At 37.7% G+C, this 20,039-nt stretch overlaps 1 protein-coding gene across 1 annotated transcript; it reads left to right on the forward strand.

The window, feature by feature from the left end:
* The first annotated feature begins 7,469 nt into the window (after positions 1–7,469).
* LOC116262508 (F-box/kelch-repeat protein At1g55270-like) lies at positions 7,470–13,343 on the forward strand. Its single transcript, XM_031641958.2, has 2 exons — positions 7,470–8,328; positions 11,362–13,343. Exons 1-2 carry the CDS (start codon positions 8,302–8,304, stop codon positions 12,610–12,612), a joined length of 1,278 nt encoding a protein of 425 aa, XP_031497818.1. The 5' UTR covers positions 7,470–8,301; the 3' UTR covers positions 12,613–13,343.
* Positions 13,344–20,039: the final 6,696 nt, after the last annotated feature.

Genomic DNA, 20,039 nt, shown 5'->3' on the forward strand with positions numbered 1-20,039 from the left:
CTCACCCGGGCCATGGCCCGGGCGGGCCCCCCCCTCCCTCCGCCCCTGATCCAGACGCCACCTACATAGACTCATACGGCTACGCGGTCGACTACTGATGACCTCATGGTCAGGGTGAGCCAGAAGTTTTTTGTTACAAGGGCCGAACTAAGGTTTCGAAATTTTGACAGGGGCCAAAATATATAATTTTTCAAATTTTTTTATATAGGTTAAGTTAAACTATTTTAAATTTTATAGGTAAAATTTTAAACTTCCATAGCCCCTGCTCATGATCCTCACTCACCTTTAAATTAAATGTCCAAATAAAGCTGGACTACTTGCTTTAATAGTGTTTGAATCATGTAATCTGGATTTAATACAAGAACTAAAATTGTAAAAAAAAAAAATTGTTTTGATGCTAAAATTACATTTGGAACACGATCTTTGCTTTATCTGATGCAACTATAAATGGACGAAAAAAAGTTCAGTTGTACACTTATATATATCTCATAGAAATTATTTTGCAACAGGAATAGTAGCATACTGTTTGTTTCATGCATCTACCCCAAAATTGTTAAGGTCGCATGTTATCCTAAAGAATATTGGCGTAAATTTATAGCATGCTATATGAATATGCTCCAATCCTTGGTTATAGTGTTCACAACGACCGCGTAACAAAACAGTGTTTATGACGAACTCGTAAAAGTAGAAAATTACAATGATGCCCTTGACCCGCAAAGTTCGTTGGGATCAGACTTCACACTCCAACCAAACCCATTTTGTTGTGCTAATTGCTGCTAACTTCTGATTAATTTCCAGCTTTGCTTCTCCTTGGGTAGAGTCAAAAACCTATATTATTAATCCCATCACTCAGACTCAAGTAATAGAACTCATCTACTCATCTCTTCAAAAGACTAGTGAAACACGCAACCTACCTGCTCTACAATACTTTTGATTTGAAGGTCAATACACTTACTAAAGCGATGTTCAACTTGCAATAAGCTGCCAAAATAGACTCTCTTGATAGAAACAGCCATTCACTATGAGGTCACCAACACATGAATTATTCTCATTATCTGCAAATATGTGGCTCACAAGATCATTCACAATGTATTAGTCCTGAAGAAGTAGTTGTCATGACTCCATGGAACAAGAATCCTGATCTGTTGTTTGCACCTAGCTCTTCTCTGTTCATCTCCATCTTGTTGGGTTTTACTGTGACCCACTTTAGACAAACAATTAATGCACTTCTGATGGAGGATTGCACATGATTTTATGTATTTGTGTTCAAAGTATCGACATGATAAGGATTCTAATCATACAAATGAGATCTTTGTTTTTATTTATACAAAATCCAACAGCAGGGAGTATTTTTCAATCTTTTGTAAACTATAAAATTTTGGGTATACAAGTTAAGATTATGGGTGAGCCGCGAGAACCACTGCTTGGGAGAGAGTCCAAGTTCTCAACCAACCCCTTGTTTCCCTATGATACAAAGTCTGTTTTAGTGTCTTGAGTTGTCGTCTTTATTGTGCCTCAACTTGCACATCAGTGACCGTTCTTTTCATTCCCTTCCCTTCTTTTTTTCTTTCTTTTTTTTTTTTTCATTACAAGAGATTGATGCTTCTGACACTCGAAATAGAGACTGCTTGCCAAACAACTCTCATTTCTTACCATTGTGCCAATCCCCTCGGGAAGTTAATAAACTGATTTAAGGGCTCAATTTTAGGCTGAAGACTCTAGATTTTTAGGTCAGCAAACAATTGTTCAAATTTTCCATTCATTTGTGTGAATTTGCGTAGTAGGTGGGCGGGCGTCGACTTTATAGAGAGTGGGCCCTGGGAGAGACTGAGCTATACCTTTTCCAATGGGTGGCCATGGCAGGAAGTAAAGCACAAGCCTGACTTACTCAATGCCCACAACCACTTATCTTGCACAAAGAGGTGAGGACACCTAGATGAAGACAAGAGAATCTATAATGCCTTCAAACTTTGTTTTCCTGAAAGAAAAGAAAGAGAGATAAAAAAAGCAATGTTGTAAAAAGTTGTATGGGAGGTGGGTGGGTGCTTACTCATCGATACGGCGTATCGGCCGATATGTATCGTTATGTATTAAGGCTTGCATTGTCATATATATTTTTCAATTTTATCAATTTAATTGAAACCAGCATCGGCTTTGCATCGAATCAGGCCAATATATTCAGATAGAGTCACATTTATAACATGGGAAGAAAATGAATTGAAGTTAGCAGGCTGGTTACTAAATGGCTAAAACACCAAAAAACATCGCCGAAAACACCATATTTCATCGCTAAAAGCACCATAAACCATCTTTACATTGTAAACCGAAACTGATGCCCTTTAGGGCTACTTACTTTTGACAAACAGTTTTAAAATTTTCAGCCATCCAACAACATTAGGCAGCGGTGATTGGTTCGCTAATTCCCACAACTTTGCAAGTGAAGATTGCTTACTCGCAATTTCGTTTCATGAAAAATCAAGCACAAAGAACTCATGTCTTGCAAACTGGGTCTCTGTAGACACAGAAATATTTCCTTCCACACGAATCTCTAACTTAGATTACATTGGCAGGTGGAGGGCAACTGCATCCAACCATTAAAAGAAAAAGGAAACAACAAATGAGACTGAGAAACTTGAAAGTAGCGGTCAATGAGTGGTGCCAACTCGGGTTCGACTCTTAAGTTAAACGAGTCGAGTTTGAGCTTAACTGATAACTCGAGCTTGCAAATGAGTTGAGTTTGAGTTGGATGAACTCGATTAGACTTGTTTAACACTAATCCTTATTTTTGTAATTTCAAAAACTTAAATTTGCCTAAATAAAAATGTGAAAATTTTAAGTATAAAATATATAGTAAGAGACACGAGCTTAAACGAGTTGAGTTCGAGCCGAGTTATAGGTGAGTCGAGTTGAGTTCGAGCTAACTAAATAGAGGTGACGCATTTGAGAGATGGTAATATAGTGGGACTATTATGGAAACACTCCAAAACAAAACATCAATTACTTTCCTTCAACACTGAAATATTTTATCACTACGGTAAGGTAATTGTTGACGGAGATATTTTTTTCAGCTTCTTAAATGCCATGTTTGTTGGACATTTATAACTCTATCCCCACTTCGTAATCGATGCTGAAAAAATATCTCCCCTTTATGTGCTGCATAACCAAAGATGACCATGATATTGACTAGTGGAGAAACTTTTTCCAAATCCATTAATGCCCATTAAGGACAAACTCGTTTGATCGATTACTTCATTTAGGGCCCAGTTTGATCGCTGGCAAAAAGTTATGCCACACAACAATTTACTTCGCCAGTCTGTATGAAAAGGTTGAAAACTTTTTCTCTTTTTCAAGAGAAAAAAGGGAATTCGCTTTGGCGTGTTTGTATCAGCAAAAATCCAAACACATCGAGCCGACTACTTTTTGCAAAGTTTCACAAAAAGCAAATGCATCACAGTTTAATGTACCCAGGAATGGCCTTCCAAGTGAAAAAGTCTCTTGTTTGATAAGAAGAATATAGTGTTTTTTAACACAAAGAACACTAGATTTTTTGTTTCTAAAAATATGGTAGAATTATATCCAGTACTTGACTGATAGATGTAAAAGCAATATTAGTGATCATATTGTAACACAGCATGAAGCTTTGGAAACATAATATTCTTATTAAGGGTGGGCGTCGGCCCGGCCCGGCCCGGCCCGTTTAAGTTTAAAAAATATATATTTTTTAAATTTTTTATTTTAATAATATATATTTATTATTAATAAATATATTTTACATTAAAAATTATTTTATGGTTAAAAAAATATTTTTTGTTTTTAAACGGGCCGAGACCTGGGCTGCCCGGCCCAACGCCCACCCTTAATTCTTATTACCATTTTTTTTTTTGTAGTTTCTAAGTTTTGCATTTAAACTCAAGTCTGAATTTTATATGTACATTAGATAATGAAATTTATCAATTTTAGCGACCCTAACAACATTCATTTTTGCTCTCTTCCCTCTCATCTCCCTATTAAATCACAATTAATGAAGAAAGAAGAGTTCAGAGAAATAGATTGTCAAGATTGTTGGTCCTTCAATTTTAGTTGTGTAATTTAAAACTAAATAAGCAAATTCTGAATCAATTGACCAATTCTAACCATGTAAATAATCATCCAATTCATCAATCCCTTTGGGGGTGTTTGGTAACAAGAACACAGTGTTCTTTGGAATGCATTGCAATGGTACATTGTGTTCCAAATAATATAATGTTTCTACTACCAAACACCCCGTTTGAGTTCCATATTTGGCAGTGCTTAGATCAGTACACGTTTCCACAATCTACCAGTTTCCTTACACATGCACCCTTTCCTCAGCTTATTTTTACTTTATCATATTTTAAAAATAATATATAAGCATTTCAAAATATTTAATTTGAAAAATGCTTAATATTCTAAATATTCTAATTGACTGGGAATCAGAAGAGACTCATGTTGACAAAACTGGCATAGTTCCAATGAGAATCCAGTGGAAAGATAGAGCCATCGTGGTGACAATTCCGTTACATTAACGAAGGAGGAAAGTCCTGCGAGGCCAAATCATCTTCGGTCAAGGCAGAAGAAGCCTGTGCTATTGAAATAATTAGGAAGTTTGGTCCTTTGACTTTAAAGGTGTGAAACCCAGGCAATGCAAAACACCTCACTTTGGTTGGTCAATGTGGTGCAATCGATCAAGTGAGATGTGGACGGGATGATGTGATACCGCTCTTGCCTAACCCCTTTATTTTCCTACTTTAGTCAAACTTATATATATATATATATATATATATATATATATATATATATATATATATATATATATATATATATATATATATATATGTGTGTGTGTGAATTCACCGATTCAGTTGAATCATGTAGAGGGCGAATTGGTTGCAAATGCATGCGTATCTAGTTTGACCTGCATGAGTGTTATTTTCTTGCATTGAAGAAGAGGAGGTTGGTACACTGTATGCAAGTTGAAGCATATGGAGATCATCAATTCAGTTGAATAATGTATGTCGAGGGATGTCTGACACAAACGAATTGGTTGCAGATGCATGCGTATGTGCGTAACTCTAGTTTGACCTGCATAAGTGTTAATCTCTTGCATCGAAGAGGAGGTTGGTGCACTATGTGCAAGTTGAAGTATACATAGATCATCAATTCAGTTGAATCATGTATGCCGAGGGATGTTGGCACAAACAAATTGGTTGCAGATGCATGCCTAGGTGTGCATCTTTAGTTTGACTTGCATGAATGTTATTCTCTTGCATCGAAAAGGAAGTTCGTATACTATGTGCAAGTTGAAACATACAGAGATCTATAAACTTCATTTTTCTTGCCTTCACGGTCGTGAGTTGGTGCTAGAGTGCATAAATTTTAACCTCCGTTGAGCGCAAAAGCTTGGCGCGACGTGTGTACTACGCGCCAACACTATTTATGCCTATGAGGGCAGACGCCCATACTAAGATAATCTCTCTAATGAAAAATGGAGATTCATTTCCCATTCCTTTCATATGAAACTATGTTCCGTGAAGTTTGAAATTTGATTACATCCCTTGGAAAAGTAGGTGCACAGCGACCTGGGGTCGTCCATTGATTTGATTGTGAAAATGACAAATCAAAGAACAAGTCCCTTTTTGAATCATTCGTCAGCTCTTACATATTCTTGATTCCTTATTTCAAGCACAACACCAACATCTTAGGTTATAAAAAGAAAAAGAAGTTCAGTAGTCAATATATTTAAATGACGAATAAGGTTCTGAATTCTTGATTTTTTTTTTTTTATTTTGTCTCTAATTGTACTGTTGTAGCCTGACTGCACAGAACACTGAGGAAGAACGCAGTGTTCCACCGAGAGGTGGGTCTGATGTCATCAATCTCCACCGTTTGTTCCATTTGTTCCCACAATTCGGGAACGCAAGGAAGGAATGGAGTTGTTGCACCAAGACACTATATTTACTTGATTTAGCTTGTTGCCAACTCGGTTTCAATTATATTTTTGAAAGTCATTGGTTGTTAACATATACTATTTTTTATTTATGTTACTAGTTTGACCTAGAACTTAACAAATTTGAATTTCTGAACCGATTCCAACATTGCAAGGAAAGCCATAGTTAAATGAACAAAATAAATGGAAAAAATTAAGAATAAAAGATTAAAAATACTTTAAAAATCAGTTAAAAGCTGAAAAGTGACACCTATGAATCAATTACCTTGAAATGATTTGCCACCAATTTGATTTGAATTGGCCGTTTCAAACCAATTCAAATGATGTTGCTTCTAAATCAATATTAATTTAGACATTGATCTCTTAGATACAATTTGCCACTATTTAGTGGACTTACTTTAAAAGTTGGAGCAGTTTCACGAAACCCAATAACATAATGTTTTATGAATTTATTTTAAATAAATTTTTGGTAATATGATGCCAAAATCAAATAGCTCTTCAAGGATGAATAAATAAATAATTTGAATGCGTTAAAAATCAGATCAAGTCAAAATTACCGTAGCTGAAAAAAATAAATCTAAATCATAAAAAATCCTGTCCCAACCACTTATATTTAAGAAAAAATTAGCAAAGAAACAAAGAAAAAAGAAAAAAAAGGTCTTTACACGAGTAAATCGTGAAAGCTTCTTGGAGCACCGAATGATAAAGCAGCTCATTCCCGTGGCGCCACCTGTACATGCAAATGGTTTTAAAATGACTGGGAACGGAAAAGTGTGCATGTTTTGTCAAAGCTCTTACTTTTCCCCTCAAGAAATTTTAAAATGGAGCAACTCGGTAACTTTTATAATTTTGTTTAATTTCTAGTTGGGCCGCAGCTTTTGTCTGATCTTCCTATCACATACCAACTTCTTTAAATACAAAAAAGAAGAAGAAAAACTTAGGTTTATTGATTCACATAAATTATATTTTTGTTAGTTTGACAATTATTTGTACCAATGGAGCTTCATGCACTTGGTTGGTAAAATTGATTTTATTTTGTTAGTTTTTATTTTTCTTTGTTTACTAAGTAAGAAGCAACTTCAATTGAAAGAGCCAACCATCAAACCCAAATTGCTGATGGAGCGGTTGAGATTAACTCACAAAAATTATCATATTTAATTTTCAAGCAACTCGATAAATAAAGCATGACTTGCTCACATCAACTATCAACTGTAGATCAATAATTAACACTTAACGTAGAACAAGTTTCAATCTTAATTAACAATCCCAAATGGGCAAGTATATTTCCATGCCCACATTTGGTTTTCTTTATTTCTGAAAACTTGTTGGCGAAAAATGTTATTTAAGAGGAAAAAAAGGAACTTACTGGCGGGCTATTTAGAATTATAAGCAAAAGGTACGCAGCAAGATGAAATTCTCGGTTTAATTTTTCCACTTGTTGTTTAACGGCTCCCTTTAAAGTGGCCAATAAAATGTATTTAGGGGGAACGTAAGTCGTCCACGGTGGTGGTGGTGGAAGGTAGCGTGTGTGCGCGCGTGAATGTCCGAACGTGTTCCCATTGTCATTCGATCATTTGTCAAATGAATGGTTCTGCTGGTGGTGGATCTGGTCATGGTGTTAGAGGACCAGCAAAGAAGAAGGAGATGATGGTGGTGGTTTTGTAGCAGGAGGATGGAGCCATCGTAGGTAAAATCTCCGTTGATTGGGCTCGTTTATCATCATCCGTTTACCATCACTCCCATTTGCCACATTGACTGAAGCCTATCTCAACCTCCCTTTTGCAGACCAACTTAAAAAACCCTAAACCCCCTGTGTGTGTGTGGGGTTGGGCTTTTTCCCCTTTTAGGTGAATATCTGGTTGCACCTGCACCACCATTTCTTTTTTTCTTTTTTTCCTGCATAAAACAACCCAATATTCTCTAACCTGATACTGATATAAGTATAGGGTTAAGGTCTTCGATTCCATTCGCTAATGTGGTGGTGGTGGTGTTGGTGGTGGAGGAGGAAATAGTCTTCATTCTCTTCACAGGGTTAATGTGAGTCATACCCGTTCGTCAACTACTCCCTTGTTTTCTTTCCTTTCTTTTTTCTTTCTTTTCCTTTTTCTATACATCTGGAGAAGTTGGGAGTTTTCTTGGTTGATTTGAGTCACACCAGCTCCTCAACCACCTCTTGTTTGTTTTCTTCTCCACGCACCTGTAGAAAAGCTAGGACGTTGGTTGCTTCTCGGGAAATTGCGAAGCTCCTGTGTATATCTCTATTTCAGTGCCTCTAAAAGTATCTTTTTGAGATGGCTCCTTGATTTTCTGTTTGAGAAGAGCATCTTCGGAGTCGGATGGATCGAGGGCCTCATCCTCCGTTGGTGAGTCCTGTACTTCTCTTTTTTGTACTTGATAGATTGGTTGGTTATGGTGTTTTTGCGTAAGTTATGTGTTAAATTTTGGATCAATTGTCCTATTTATAGTTGATCGATGTGTAGTTGTCTTTTGTCTGTGGTCCTTTAGTTTTGCTCAACGAACTGGAGGATTGATTAACTTGCATTACTGTTTGTCACTGCTCCTGGGCCTTGGCGAAACATTTGGTCTAATATCAGAAGACTGCTTTTCTTCACTTCCTTTTATATGTAGAAAAATATCTGCATGAAAATTATAGGTGCTGTAACACCAGGAAATACAGGAGTAGTACCACTTCTTAGCAACAGCTACAAGCATGACAACATATAACAGCGAGTAGTTATGGCCAAATCTTGAGGCCGTAGCATGGCAAAACTTGGTAATACCCAAAATTCAGGAAACAGATGCAACCACACGCCTTCCAAGATATGACTTCAGCGGAGTGGGTCTTTTCTATCCCCATATTTTGTTAGACATCTGGATGTGGTGTTCTGTGGCATAAAATTTATTTCAAGGAAGATGATTTGATTTCATTCGTTATTGGGTGTCCGCTTGTAAATTTTTATATTTTAAACTCTTTTGTTTCCCGTTTCATAAGTTGTTTGTCCTACTGAGTCATGCATCAAAGCCCATTTTGTTTGGTATAGAAGGTTTAGTTTTCTTTGTGAAGGTCTATAAAATGCAATTGAGGAAAGCGGGAATTGCTAGTTCTTCTTTGCTTCGTCAATGAAAAGATTGAAAAGTTGATTGCTACCATACCCATCTTCAGCATTGGAATAACTATCTTTCCACTAGTTAATGTTTGCAAATAGCTTGTGTAAGCTACTTCCTAAGTTACGAAAGCATGAGGGTTCAGATTTTGACAATAAAACTTTTCAATCTTTACTTGCTGATACGTCTTTTTTTTTCCTTTCTGTTGTGCTTGCCTGATACTTGAAATCTTGAGCATGTTTTACCAGGGACGTGAACATGAATGTATCTTAAGCCTTAACCTACTGGTTTTGATTTTTCTTATAATACAAGCATAGTCTTGGGATGCATCTTGTTAGAGTTTATATGTTTGAACTAGTCTCTATGTGGCTTTTGCCAAATAGTTGACCTGTTGAGGTTTTCCTCCGTCCAGTCTTCCATCACCAGATGCAACTTAATATGGAATCTAAAATGCAAGCTTTATAGAAAGAAACACGATTTGAGTCTTAGGATGGACAATCCGTGTGACATACTTGGATGCATCTCACTAAGTTCCCATACATGCCACATACCAGTGTGGAAGAGTATCAACCAAAGAAACATGTTACGTCTGGTTGTTGGTTGAAACCCAGCATAGGTGGACTATTAACTAATCACTTGTAGGTCCAGGGCAGACAGCAGAGGCATGCCACTAGTTCTTTGATTAAAATACTCTCCATCCTTGCATTAAGCTTGTCATCGAGGATGCCAACAAGAGAAAGGCTGTATTGATCTAGTTCTTTTCGACATAGTGAACATAATAATGAAGACTGAAGTGAATGTTGCACTTTCTCCTGTGGGGGCCAACCTGTAGGAGTTGCTGACTTGCCTGGTTTTTGAGAATTGACCTTCCTCTATACCTTGCAACACCAGTATCACATTAAAAGCCAATGAAATTTAGGAGCTACTAATTTTTTGAAAGTTTTTGACCTTTCTCTAGACCTTGCATGACCTATATCTCAATCAATTTTTTTCTGGGAACCAGTAAAGGACATGAGAATGTATTTGAACACAAAAATGCAGTTATGCTGACATTGGGTATTGAAAGTGCTTGGGCAGAAACAGTTATGCCATTGATATCTTGATTCTGCTGCTATGTTGTAAGCTTTTTTAAGAAAAACACACACAGATATAAGCAACAGCTAAGTATGACTTATTATGATAATCTTGTTGATTAAAGTAGTCCAAACTCTAAAGCCTAGTGGCTTGGGACTTTACTCTCCATTATTGACTCATGACTCAGTGGATTGGTCAATTCAGTGACAGGCTGGGTTTTTTGTTGACTATTGCTTTTGAAAGAAAAAAACATATATGACTTGTCAGTTAAACATAAAAGATGTTGTTGGTACTTGTATAATTCAAAAACAAGTCAAATTAGCATCAAGTTATGCCATGACTAAGTTATATTTACTCATATAATGGACCATTAATCTACTCTATAGCTGCATACTTCAACATAATTGAGTATCCATTATCAATATCTCCCCACAAAACAACTCGAAAAAAACAAGCACTGAATCAGTATAGGTCCCCCAATTTTGGGTGAGTCAGACGAGTGTTGGGCAAGTCTTCCAAGTTTTGAATAAAACTGGGTCCGTTACTAGGTTGAAATGGTAGGAGACTGAGCAAGAATCATCTTGTTGGCATCAGTTCCCCCCGATCTATGAACTTTGTATGCCTTCTTTCTCATGTCATGGGAATTTCCTTTTGTTTCGAGCATTCATGTCTTCTCATTGTGAGATACTTTGATACTTCGTACAAGATCTGAAGCGAAGCCTGAGCTGTTGATTCGTTGAAGCTCAAGCTGGTGTTCCAAATACCAGGTTTAGTACAGTATGAGCTTGAAGCCTTGGATGTTTTTGCTTGTCTTGGCAAACCCAAAAGAAAGCTCAGACTTAGATCAAAGCAGGGTTGATCATTTCTTTTTTAGATAGTTAATTTGTTTATGTATTCAAAGACAAAGGAAGAAGGGAAGGGTACCACCCATTTCTTCACTGCTTGCATGCTCTTTCTTGTTTATCAAGTTAGTTCAAATTTGCCATCAAGCAATGCACTTTTTTTTAATAAATATAAGACTATAGGCGAAGAAGTTCGATTTGTCTCTGGATTTTCCTTTATTGTGTTTGAAAAAGTAACTTTCTATTTCAATTCATTACTGTCTCATTCTGGAAATAAACTGTGTTTATCAAAATATGGCACCTTATGCATTTAATTTGATGTAAATAATTACGCGTAATTTCTGACACTAGTGGTCTCATCTATATTTTGCATAGGTTGACACAGCAGCATGTTTCTGCAAAGTAGATGCAGGCCTGAAAACTGTTGCAGGGGCAAAGAAGTTTGTCCCTGGGACAAAACATTGCATTCAGCCCAATATCAAGCCATCAATACATCCTTCTCGAAGCAAGGCTGCTAGAGCTGATCGCAGCCGGGGACAGTCTCCACTATTGCCAGGCCTTCCTGATGATCTTGCAATACATTGTCTCATTCGTGTTCCACGAGTAGAACATAGAAAGCTTCGGCTAGTCTGCAAAAGGTGGCATCGGCTTCTTGTAGGAAACTATTTCTACTCTCTTCGTAAGAGCCTTGGAGTGGCCGAGGAATGGATCTATGTCATTAAAAGAGACAAAGATGGGAAAATTTCATGGCATGCCTTTGATCCAGTGTACCAGCTATGGCAACCGCTTCCACCTGTCCCCAGTGAATATTCAGAAGCACTTGGGTTTGGTTGTGCTGTTCTAAGTGGCTGCCACCTCTACCTGTTTGGTGGGAAAGATCCACTGAAGGGATCCATGAGACGGGTAATTTTTTATAATGCAAGGACAAACAAGTGGCATCGTGCTCCAGACATGCTTAGGAGAAGGCATTTCTCTGGTTCTTGTGTTATAAATAACTGCCTATATGTTGCAGGAGGGGAAAGTGAAGGTGTCCACAGATCATTAAGATCCGCAGAGATGTATGATCCAAATAAAAATAGATGGTCTTTTATTGCAGATATGAGTACTGCTATGGTTCCATTTATTGGAGTTGTTTACCAAGGGAGGTGGTTCTTGAAAGGACTTGGCAGTCAACGGCAGGTCATGAGTGAAGTTTATCTTCCAGAAAACAACAGATGGCACCCTGTCTATAATGGCATGGTCACTGGCTGGCGAAATCCAAGTGTCTCTTTGAATGGGCAGCTTTATGCACTGGATTGCAGGGATGGGTGCAGATTAAGAGTATATGATGGGGAAACTGATTCTTGGAGCAAGCAGATTGACAGCAGATTGCACTTGGGAAATTCAAGAGCTTTGGAGGCAGCTGCTCTTGTTCCTCTCAATGGGAAACTCTGCATCATCCGGAATAACATGAGCATCAGTGTGGTTGATGTGTCAAAATCCAATGATATAAGCATGGATCAACCCTGGGAGACGATTGCTGGTAGAGGGCACTTCAGGACATTTGTTGCAAATCTTTGGTCAAGCATTGCCGGGAGGAACCGTTTGAAGAGTCACATTGTTCACTGCCAGGTGCTTCAAGCATGAAAGTGGCATTTCTTCTTGTACATATTGGTGTTCCTTCAATGAGGACGCATTGGACCATCTGCATTTCCCCTCAGGGGAAGTCTTCTGGGGCCAATGATATTTTATTGTGCAATACAGATAAACCATCTGAGCCTGTCCTGGCATTAGCTGGCAACTGCACGTTTCACCACAAAAGATACTGTTGGCATCACTTTCTGTGATGTTTAAGAAAACAATGTGGATCTTGATTCCAATTTTCACGGTGCTGCGATATGTTGCTGACAGTGTGCCATGAAGAGGTTATTCTGGAAACAGTAGATTGGATTGTGAGATTTTGCTTTGAGAGGCTTTGCATGCATTAGCCACGTTTCACTTATTCTGTCGGATGAAGCTTCTCCTGGAATGAAACATTGAACCAGCATAGCTCCACTTGTAGATGGAAGAGAATGCAGAATGGAATATTCATGAATTGTTTTGGCCTGACCGAGTGAATTGTATCCAAAACCCACTTCGTGAAATTTAAGAGATTGGAAAAGATGCTATCCTCCATATATGTACCATAACAATGTCTTGGAATAGCATCTTTTTCTTTGTTCTTATTTTTCTAGATTCTCTTGTATGTCATGCCCTTTTTTTTATGACCTTGATGTCATGCTATTATTCGATAGAAATGACTATTTGTAATAACTACATCAGCTTTTCCCTACTGTATCATTGCTGTATCACAGCAATAAAGTACCATTTCAGAATCTTATTTGGCTGTTGGGACATCCTTCTGGTAGAATATCTCCTTCCTTATATCCAATCCGTCGTATCATCATCCCATCTTGATTAAGAGATACAAGTTGATCTTTTCACTAGTTAAAGCTTTCATAACTATATCAGCTTTTCCTTGGTAAGTCCGTTCCAACCGTATTTGTTTTCATTTGAAGACTTATTGCAAGAATTTTGCTTTGCTACCTTCTTGGGAAACAGATCAATGTGCGTTAATAGAAATTATAAGCAAGCTTTGGAGTGAATAGTAAAAGCAATTGGTCCTGGATTGGGAATGCGGAACTGAGCTGGATACTGAACAAGGGAATCTCTTACTTGCTGAAGATTTTTTTGGTAAATTTATAACTGCTCAACTTCTAATTTATTTACATGTAACTGTCTGTTGTTTGAAAACAGCCCGAGTTTATAAAATAATTCGTTAAGCACATGTTTCATGAATGAAAAAATGTTAAGATATGCTTAAAAAGACTATTTTGTCGTTAACAAAAAAGGAATTCTATTTCTAAAAAATTGCAAACCATATTCTTAAATTGATCTCCCCATAATTTCACCTCTCTCTCTCTTTATCTGTCTGTCTCCATCTCTCTCCGCCTTTTGTCTCCATAAAAGAATGACGAAATCATGAAGAAACCAGCCCACAAAGGAGCACATTGTGAAGAACGCAACTTAGCAGCTGTTAGTATCAACAAATGCCAGCTGTTTTTCATAAATACATCAAAAGTTAAGCAGTTGTTGGTACTTCTTTCTAAGTGCAAGAATGCCCAAACTGCTCCCTCTTTTGAGCAATTATGGTTGATGTCCTTTGAAGTCTTCATGTATAAAAGTCCTTTTGGTCTCAATTCACCAGATCAATTTTCAGTGTTTTATTATATACAGTTCTGTGCGGCTGTGCCAGGTGACCCTCTGCCACGAAGGTCTCACGGAGTTTGCAGCTGCACTCAAGCCATGCTTACGCTGATCACAAGCTCACCCTGTTTAGATGAACGAGCTGCAGGCTCTGCTTATCCAGAAGAGTAAAGCTTCAATGGATCTTAAACAAGCTGTCAGGCTTATTGATGCTAAGTCAAGCCTTAAAGCGGCTGGTCTTGACAACAAAAACTGTACAGATTGTCACTCATAAGGATATCTGGCGAGCTTGCTCAATGCAGACCTGTAGTGCTGCCTTTGTTATGCTAAGAGCAGCCAAAAACTGCTCTGGTGCTCTTGCTCTTCTTCAAAACTCGACGGGTTCATTCACTTCCATGATGATATGATCAGTTTGTGCTATTTCATGAAATAGAGTTGGGGTCTTTTCATCCATTGGATTGATCAAATGGTCAAAGTGTTTGGATGCATTGCAAACGGATGACATCCAGGTTGGAAGTTTTGCAAATTTGAGCTGCGCCAAGTTCCAATTGCAATCATGGTCTCCATATATTTAGTTGGTCACTTGTAATTTCTTTGCACATCTAGTCCATTTCAAAATCAAACATGTATCTAGCCTATGTGTGAATGACTTGGAATCAAGTGGGTCTGAGACTCTAATCTCACCTTCAAAATCTGATCTTATATCTGATATTACTTGGAAGAATCAGGAACAGGATCTCCTTTGGCGATTTCTTGAGGATTGACCACATTGATTATGTAGTGAACGATACGATGCAACAACACTAACCTGACTCCTGGTTCGTCATAATTTGAAACCAATAGTCACAGAAAACTGCGTGGAAACCATTTCACCACCATTCAATATCATTTATCAGGTTTTGACTTTCTTGCAATTCAGCAATAAGGCTCTGTAAACGTGGGTACGTGGGTTGGGCTAAAGCTCCAAGCGGGAGCTGGTCTAGAGTTCAAGACACGAGGTGAACTTTATATGCTAAAAGGCCAAGACGGTGAGAAAGCTTTTCTAGTGGCCAAGGAAGTCTTGGATAAAATTTTGCATAAAAGTGGCCACAATGGGACATGGTGATCATGCAAACCTTGTTGTGACTCGCTTCAAGAATACTCTGGATGGAGCGATCCGATATATGCAGACCGTTGACATCGGCAATGCAAATTATAATCTCTCTTCATGAACGGAGGGAGTTTGAGTAAAGGTATTTCCAAGCAGTCAGCATCTAACTAAGAACCATATATGTCTGCATTTTTGCAGTCACTGCCCTTTGCTGTTCTCTGCTAATGTGCCTTGCACGTTACTCTCATTTGTTTCTTCTTCCGCACTTTAATTTCTCTGAATCCTGTACATCACCATGCAATGATCGCTCCATTTGAATCATCCAATTCAATTGAAGCAATACTTGTATATTACAAAGCAGATGTATTATTTAAATATCTTTTGGCAAAGTCCAAGGGAAAGCAGTTCTGTACCCAATACCAGTAAAACCACTAGGATGTGTCTCCCGGACCTCAGGAAGCACTCCTTGCTTCAACTTGAGGAGAAGAATGACATATGAGATTCAGATGCGTCGACCGCGCAGCTGTGCCATCTGGGTCTAAAACAGGTGCTATCTTAAGAGAGTATGACTGAATCTCTTTTAACCAAATCGACCATGAATTTAGACTTTTCAGTTCTTAGCTTTTTATTTTTGCAGCTAGTTTTTTGTATATCCTCTTCTGCACTTCCTTAGTTGCGACTTGCTTCACAGTTCTCTTTTCTGCAACACTCGTTTCTCCCTTTTCTGTTTCTTGCATCCTTCTTATGTTTGTCTCGTAACTGATAAACGTCGCCTTCACGTTCACTATTTCTGTCTCCAGTAGGAAAATCTGACGAGATCTTTTGCGGTGCGGGAGAGGAATGTTTCTGCTGGATGCACCCAAGAGTTGCAACAGCTTCATTCTCATTATTGTGCCTTTTTTCAGCCAACCAACTTGAAGCCACAGGTGCTTCAATCAGCACAGCAAGTTGCGGCCATTGATTTACCTGCATCTGCTTTTCAATGGTGCTGTGAAGTGTCGGTGAAATTTCATCTAGCTTGCTTTACTGTTGTCAATAATGGTGCAGGGCCACATGTATATGTAAGTGAGAAACTAGTAGAATGCAATAATACGAAGTGTCGGTGAAATTTCATCAAGCTTTACTGTTGTCAATAATGGTGCAGGGCCACATGTATATGTAAGTGAGAAAATAGTAGAATGCAATAATACGAAGCGATGAGATTTTGTCGGACTGGTCCGAATGTTCCTTCGCCGCTGCTGCCGCCGATAGGGTGGGGTTTTTGGAGGGCATATTGACAGGAGTAGACCTAAAAATTTTTCATGACATGGGTCGAATTGAAAGTTTTTAAATTTTGACATGGGTCGAATTGAAGTTTTTAAATTTTGACATGGGCCGAATTATTATTTTTTAAAATTTTTGTATAAGATAACTGATTTTTTTTTAAATTTACATGAAAAATATTTTTTTTTTGTGAGGTGGGGTTAGCCCTGCCTTGACTCCGCCCTGCATATGGTTCAAGCACAAGATACTATCATTACCGCCTGGACAGTTAGACATCCAACCTCAAACTGACTGCATTCTGTCCATGAGTATCCCACCAGAGGGCGCTTTTTAGTAGACAATTGAATTATTGATACTAAAGGTCATGTCATGTCGTTCCATGTTTCAATAGAAACTAATATTAATAATATATACAAAATTCTTCAAAGTATACCTCCTATGGAGCTCAATCTAAAACCTTAAATTTATATGTCGGAACTAGGTGAAGCTAGGTCCAATTATATAGGGCAGTCCTAACAGGTCACTGCCCCAAGGGCAATTAAAATTTTGTTAACTCTATGTTTAGTACACCATATATATATATTTATATATATATATATATATATATATATATATATATATATATATATATATGTATGCTCTGCCCTTGGCTGGAAAGAGCTATGCATGAACCGGATAATCGAACCTGAATCAGCTTACTGTTACAAAAATCTTAAGAGAGGAATTCCCAATTGGATTTCGTGGCCTGTTTTAAGAGTGTCAAGTGAACTTTTAATTATTTTTTTATTTATTCTTTTAAATAAATTATTAGATAGTTTTAACTTATTCATTTAAACGTCCGATATCATCAAGTTGGCAGCTCCACTGATTCGATTCAGGAACGGATCATTACAGCAATGGTCAAAGCTAGAAACAGACAACACTATTTGCAAACAGGCATCCAATCGGAAGGCTTTGAGGCTTCTTTCCTTAACAGTAGAACATCTTATTGTACGAGAAATAGGAAGGCAAAAGAAATTTTCGGAGGAAGAACAAACAGCTCTTCCATGATTCTGAGTAAGAGAATTTTTTCATGCCCACAAGTTTTTATGAATCTACATATTTTTATACATGAATGGAGAAGTTTCTCATGTCGCAAATTGCTCTTTTTCTTTCTTTTTGGTTTCTCTCCCTCTTCTAATTAAACTTTCATATTCCTGTGTTACTTTTCATATGACAACTTATTATGTGTTAAATTCTCTTATCATATAGAACATTGTTCTCATCCATAGTATTGTTGGCAATATTCCAATCAGATGTACGTGTCATTCTGATGGTCTTTCATGTTAAGAGGGTCACACAGTAAGTGACTGATCTCCGTTATCTGCCATCTACGTCACCTGCCAGAAACTAGTCTTAGATTTTGGCTTTTGTTTCTGCACTGATGAAAATGAAGGCAAACACACCGGACACAAGAGGAACCAGCTATCAGTTTCATATATCATCAATATTTGAAAATATCATCTGGTCTTTTGGAGCTAAAAGGCTGCTTTTATTGCATCGCTTCAGCATCAATAAAGTTGAAAGATGTACAACTGTGTTTCCCACCATTAATCTGCACTACTGAACATCCAGAGAAGCTAGAAAGGAACCATTTTCCATGAAGAAGATGATCACTTTTGGCTTCACATAAGAGAACAGCATGGTCATGCAATTCTTTGGGAGAACCTAATCATATAATCAATAAATTTGCGGAGGGGAACAAAGATTATTCTAAGAGAAATAATTGAGCTTTTAAAGTTTCGAAAAATTGCTATGAACTTATTAAAAATGGCACAATAATAATTTTCCTTTCAAGTCCATGCCTTTGCATGAAAATAAAAAACAAGTAGGTGATAGATGATCGACTTGGGCATCTAGAAAAGATTTTTCCAGCTTCACAACCAAGCACAACAGTACAAGAAGTACTCCTTAGACATGTCAATTCTTTGTTTCTCTGGACTGCCAAAAATCCAGAAGAGCATGAATCAGGAAAGGGGCGTGTTTTGTCCAGTTTAGACAACTTTTTGGTTCATTTTTTTGGAGGTTATTTTTTTTTGTAAGGGTGGGCAGTGGGTTGGGTACATGATAGGTAGTTACTTATTCCGATTGTGATGGGTCGAGCTTGGGCTTGTTATTTAACAATTGGGCCGGCCTGATAAAAAAAACTTATTGGTTTGGGCTGGCCCGGGTCGGGTATTGAGGGGTTCGATTCTGCTCGACATATATATATATTTCTCTCTCTCTCTCTCTCTTTTCCTTTGGCATGCCACCCAGGCTCATTTATCAAATGGGCACTCTTAGTTGGGTTTGATGCCTATGGGGCATCAAGGTGAGTTTGGTGTGGGCATGACATTTATCTGGATCCAAATCCAGCTCCCTCATAATAAAGGATTTCAGGGATTGATGTTGGCTGGCGTGGGCAGTAGCCCACACCTAGCCCCGCTACAGTCTATCATTGATGACTCCCTTAAAAGTTCTTCATGTGTCACCAATGGCTCCCTTAGAAACTTTTGGCATATTATGAAGGGTTTTTAAAATATTAAAATATGAAATATTAAGAGATTCAAATATTGATGGTCATCAAACCCCAATAAGCATAAAGTTTATGGTCAGGCCCGACCCGATAACTAAGCGGGACAAGTTTAGACCACCGGCAAGGGCTTCCGGAGAGCCTGCATTCAGTTTTGCCAAGCCTTGAGCCAGCCCGCTATCCAGCTTTATTTTTTATGCAATTAAAAAGACAGATTCTTTCCCTATAATGCATAAAAAGGGGATCTAACTTCAGGAAGATGTGTTTACTATTTTAATGCAGTAAAGGGACGGGCGACATCATTTTCAAAGGCCATTTTGCTTCATCTCTACGTTCTTCAAATTTTGAAGCCTTAAGTTTTCCATTAGGTCAAGGTTTGAACTTTATTTTGCATTTGAAGCGTTGAAAATCATGAGTAGAAGCTGTAGCTTAATTCCGTTATTTAAAACAAAGTGGTTGGCATAGTAGTGCGGGCCATAGTTGCCATGCGTGCAGGCATAAGTTTCAATTCTAGTGCATTATGCATGTCACAGGAATATTCACAGGAATATGCCTAGAAAGGAGCTGCATTCATATGCATGGTTTGAATACAGTGGATTCATATTTTGTATTTTTTGTTTAGTATATACAGTGGATTCATATTTTGTATTTTTTGTTTAGTATTACATTTCATGAATCTAAATAATGAATTAGATTTATATATATGTATATGCCCACATGACCATATGTTCTGCATTTTCTATTGTATGCACCTGCAAGTACGTGAGATAGCTAATGAGTATCGCATGTTTTGCAAGCTAAAACAGTGTATATTTTCTTGGAGGATGAAGACACATATAGTTTTGTTAATGTTGTTCTCATAAGGGGCCGTTTGTCATGTGAGTTTTTTCTCCAAACTTTATGGCGAATTCACAGTAACACTTA

The sequence above is a fragment of the Nymphaea colorata genome, chromosome 1, assembly GCF_008831285.2.
Source record: "Nymphaea colorata isolate Beijing-Zhang1983 chromosome 1, ASM883128v2, whole genome shotgun sequence".
NCBI lineage: Eukaryota > Viridiplantae > Streptophyta > Magnoliopsida > Nymphaeales > Nymphaeaceae > Nymphaea > Nymphaea colorata.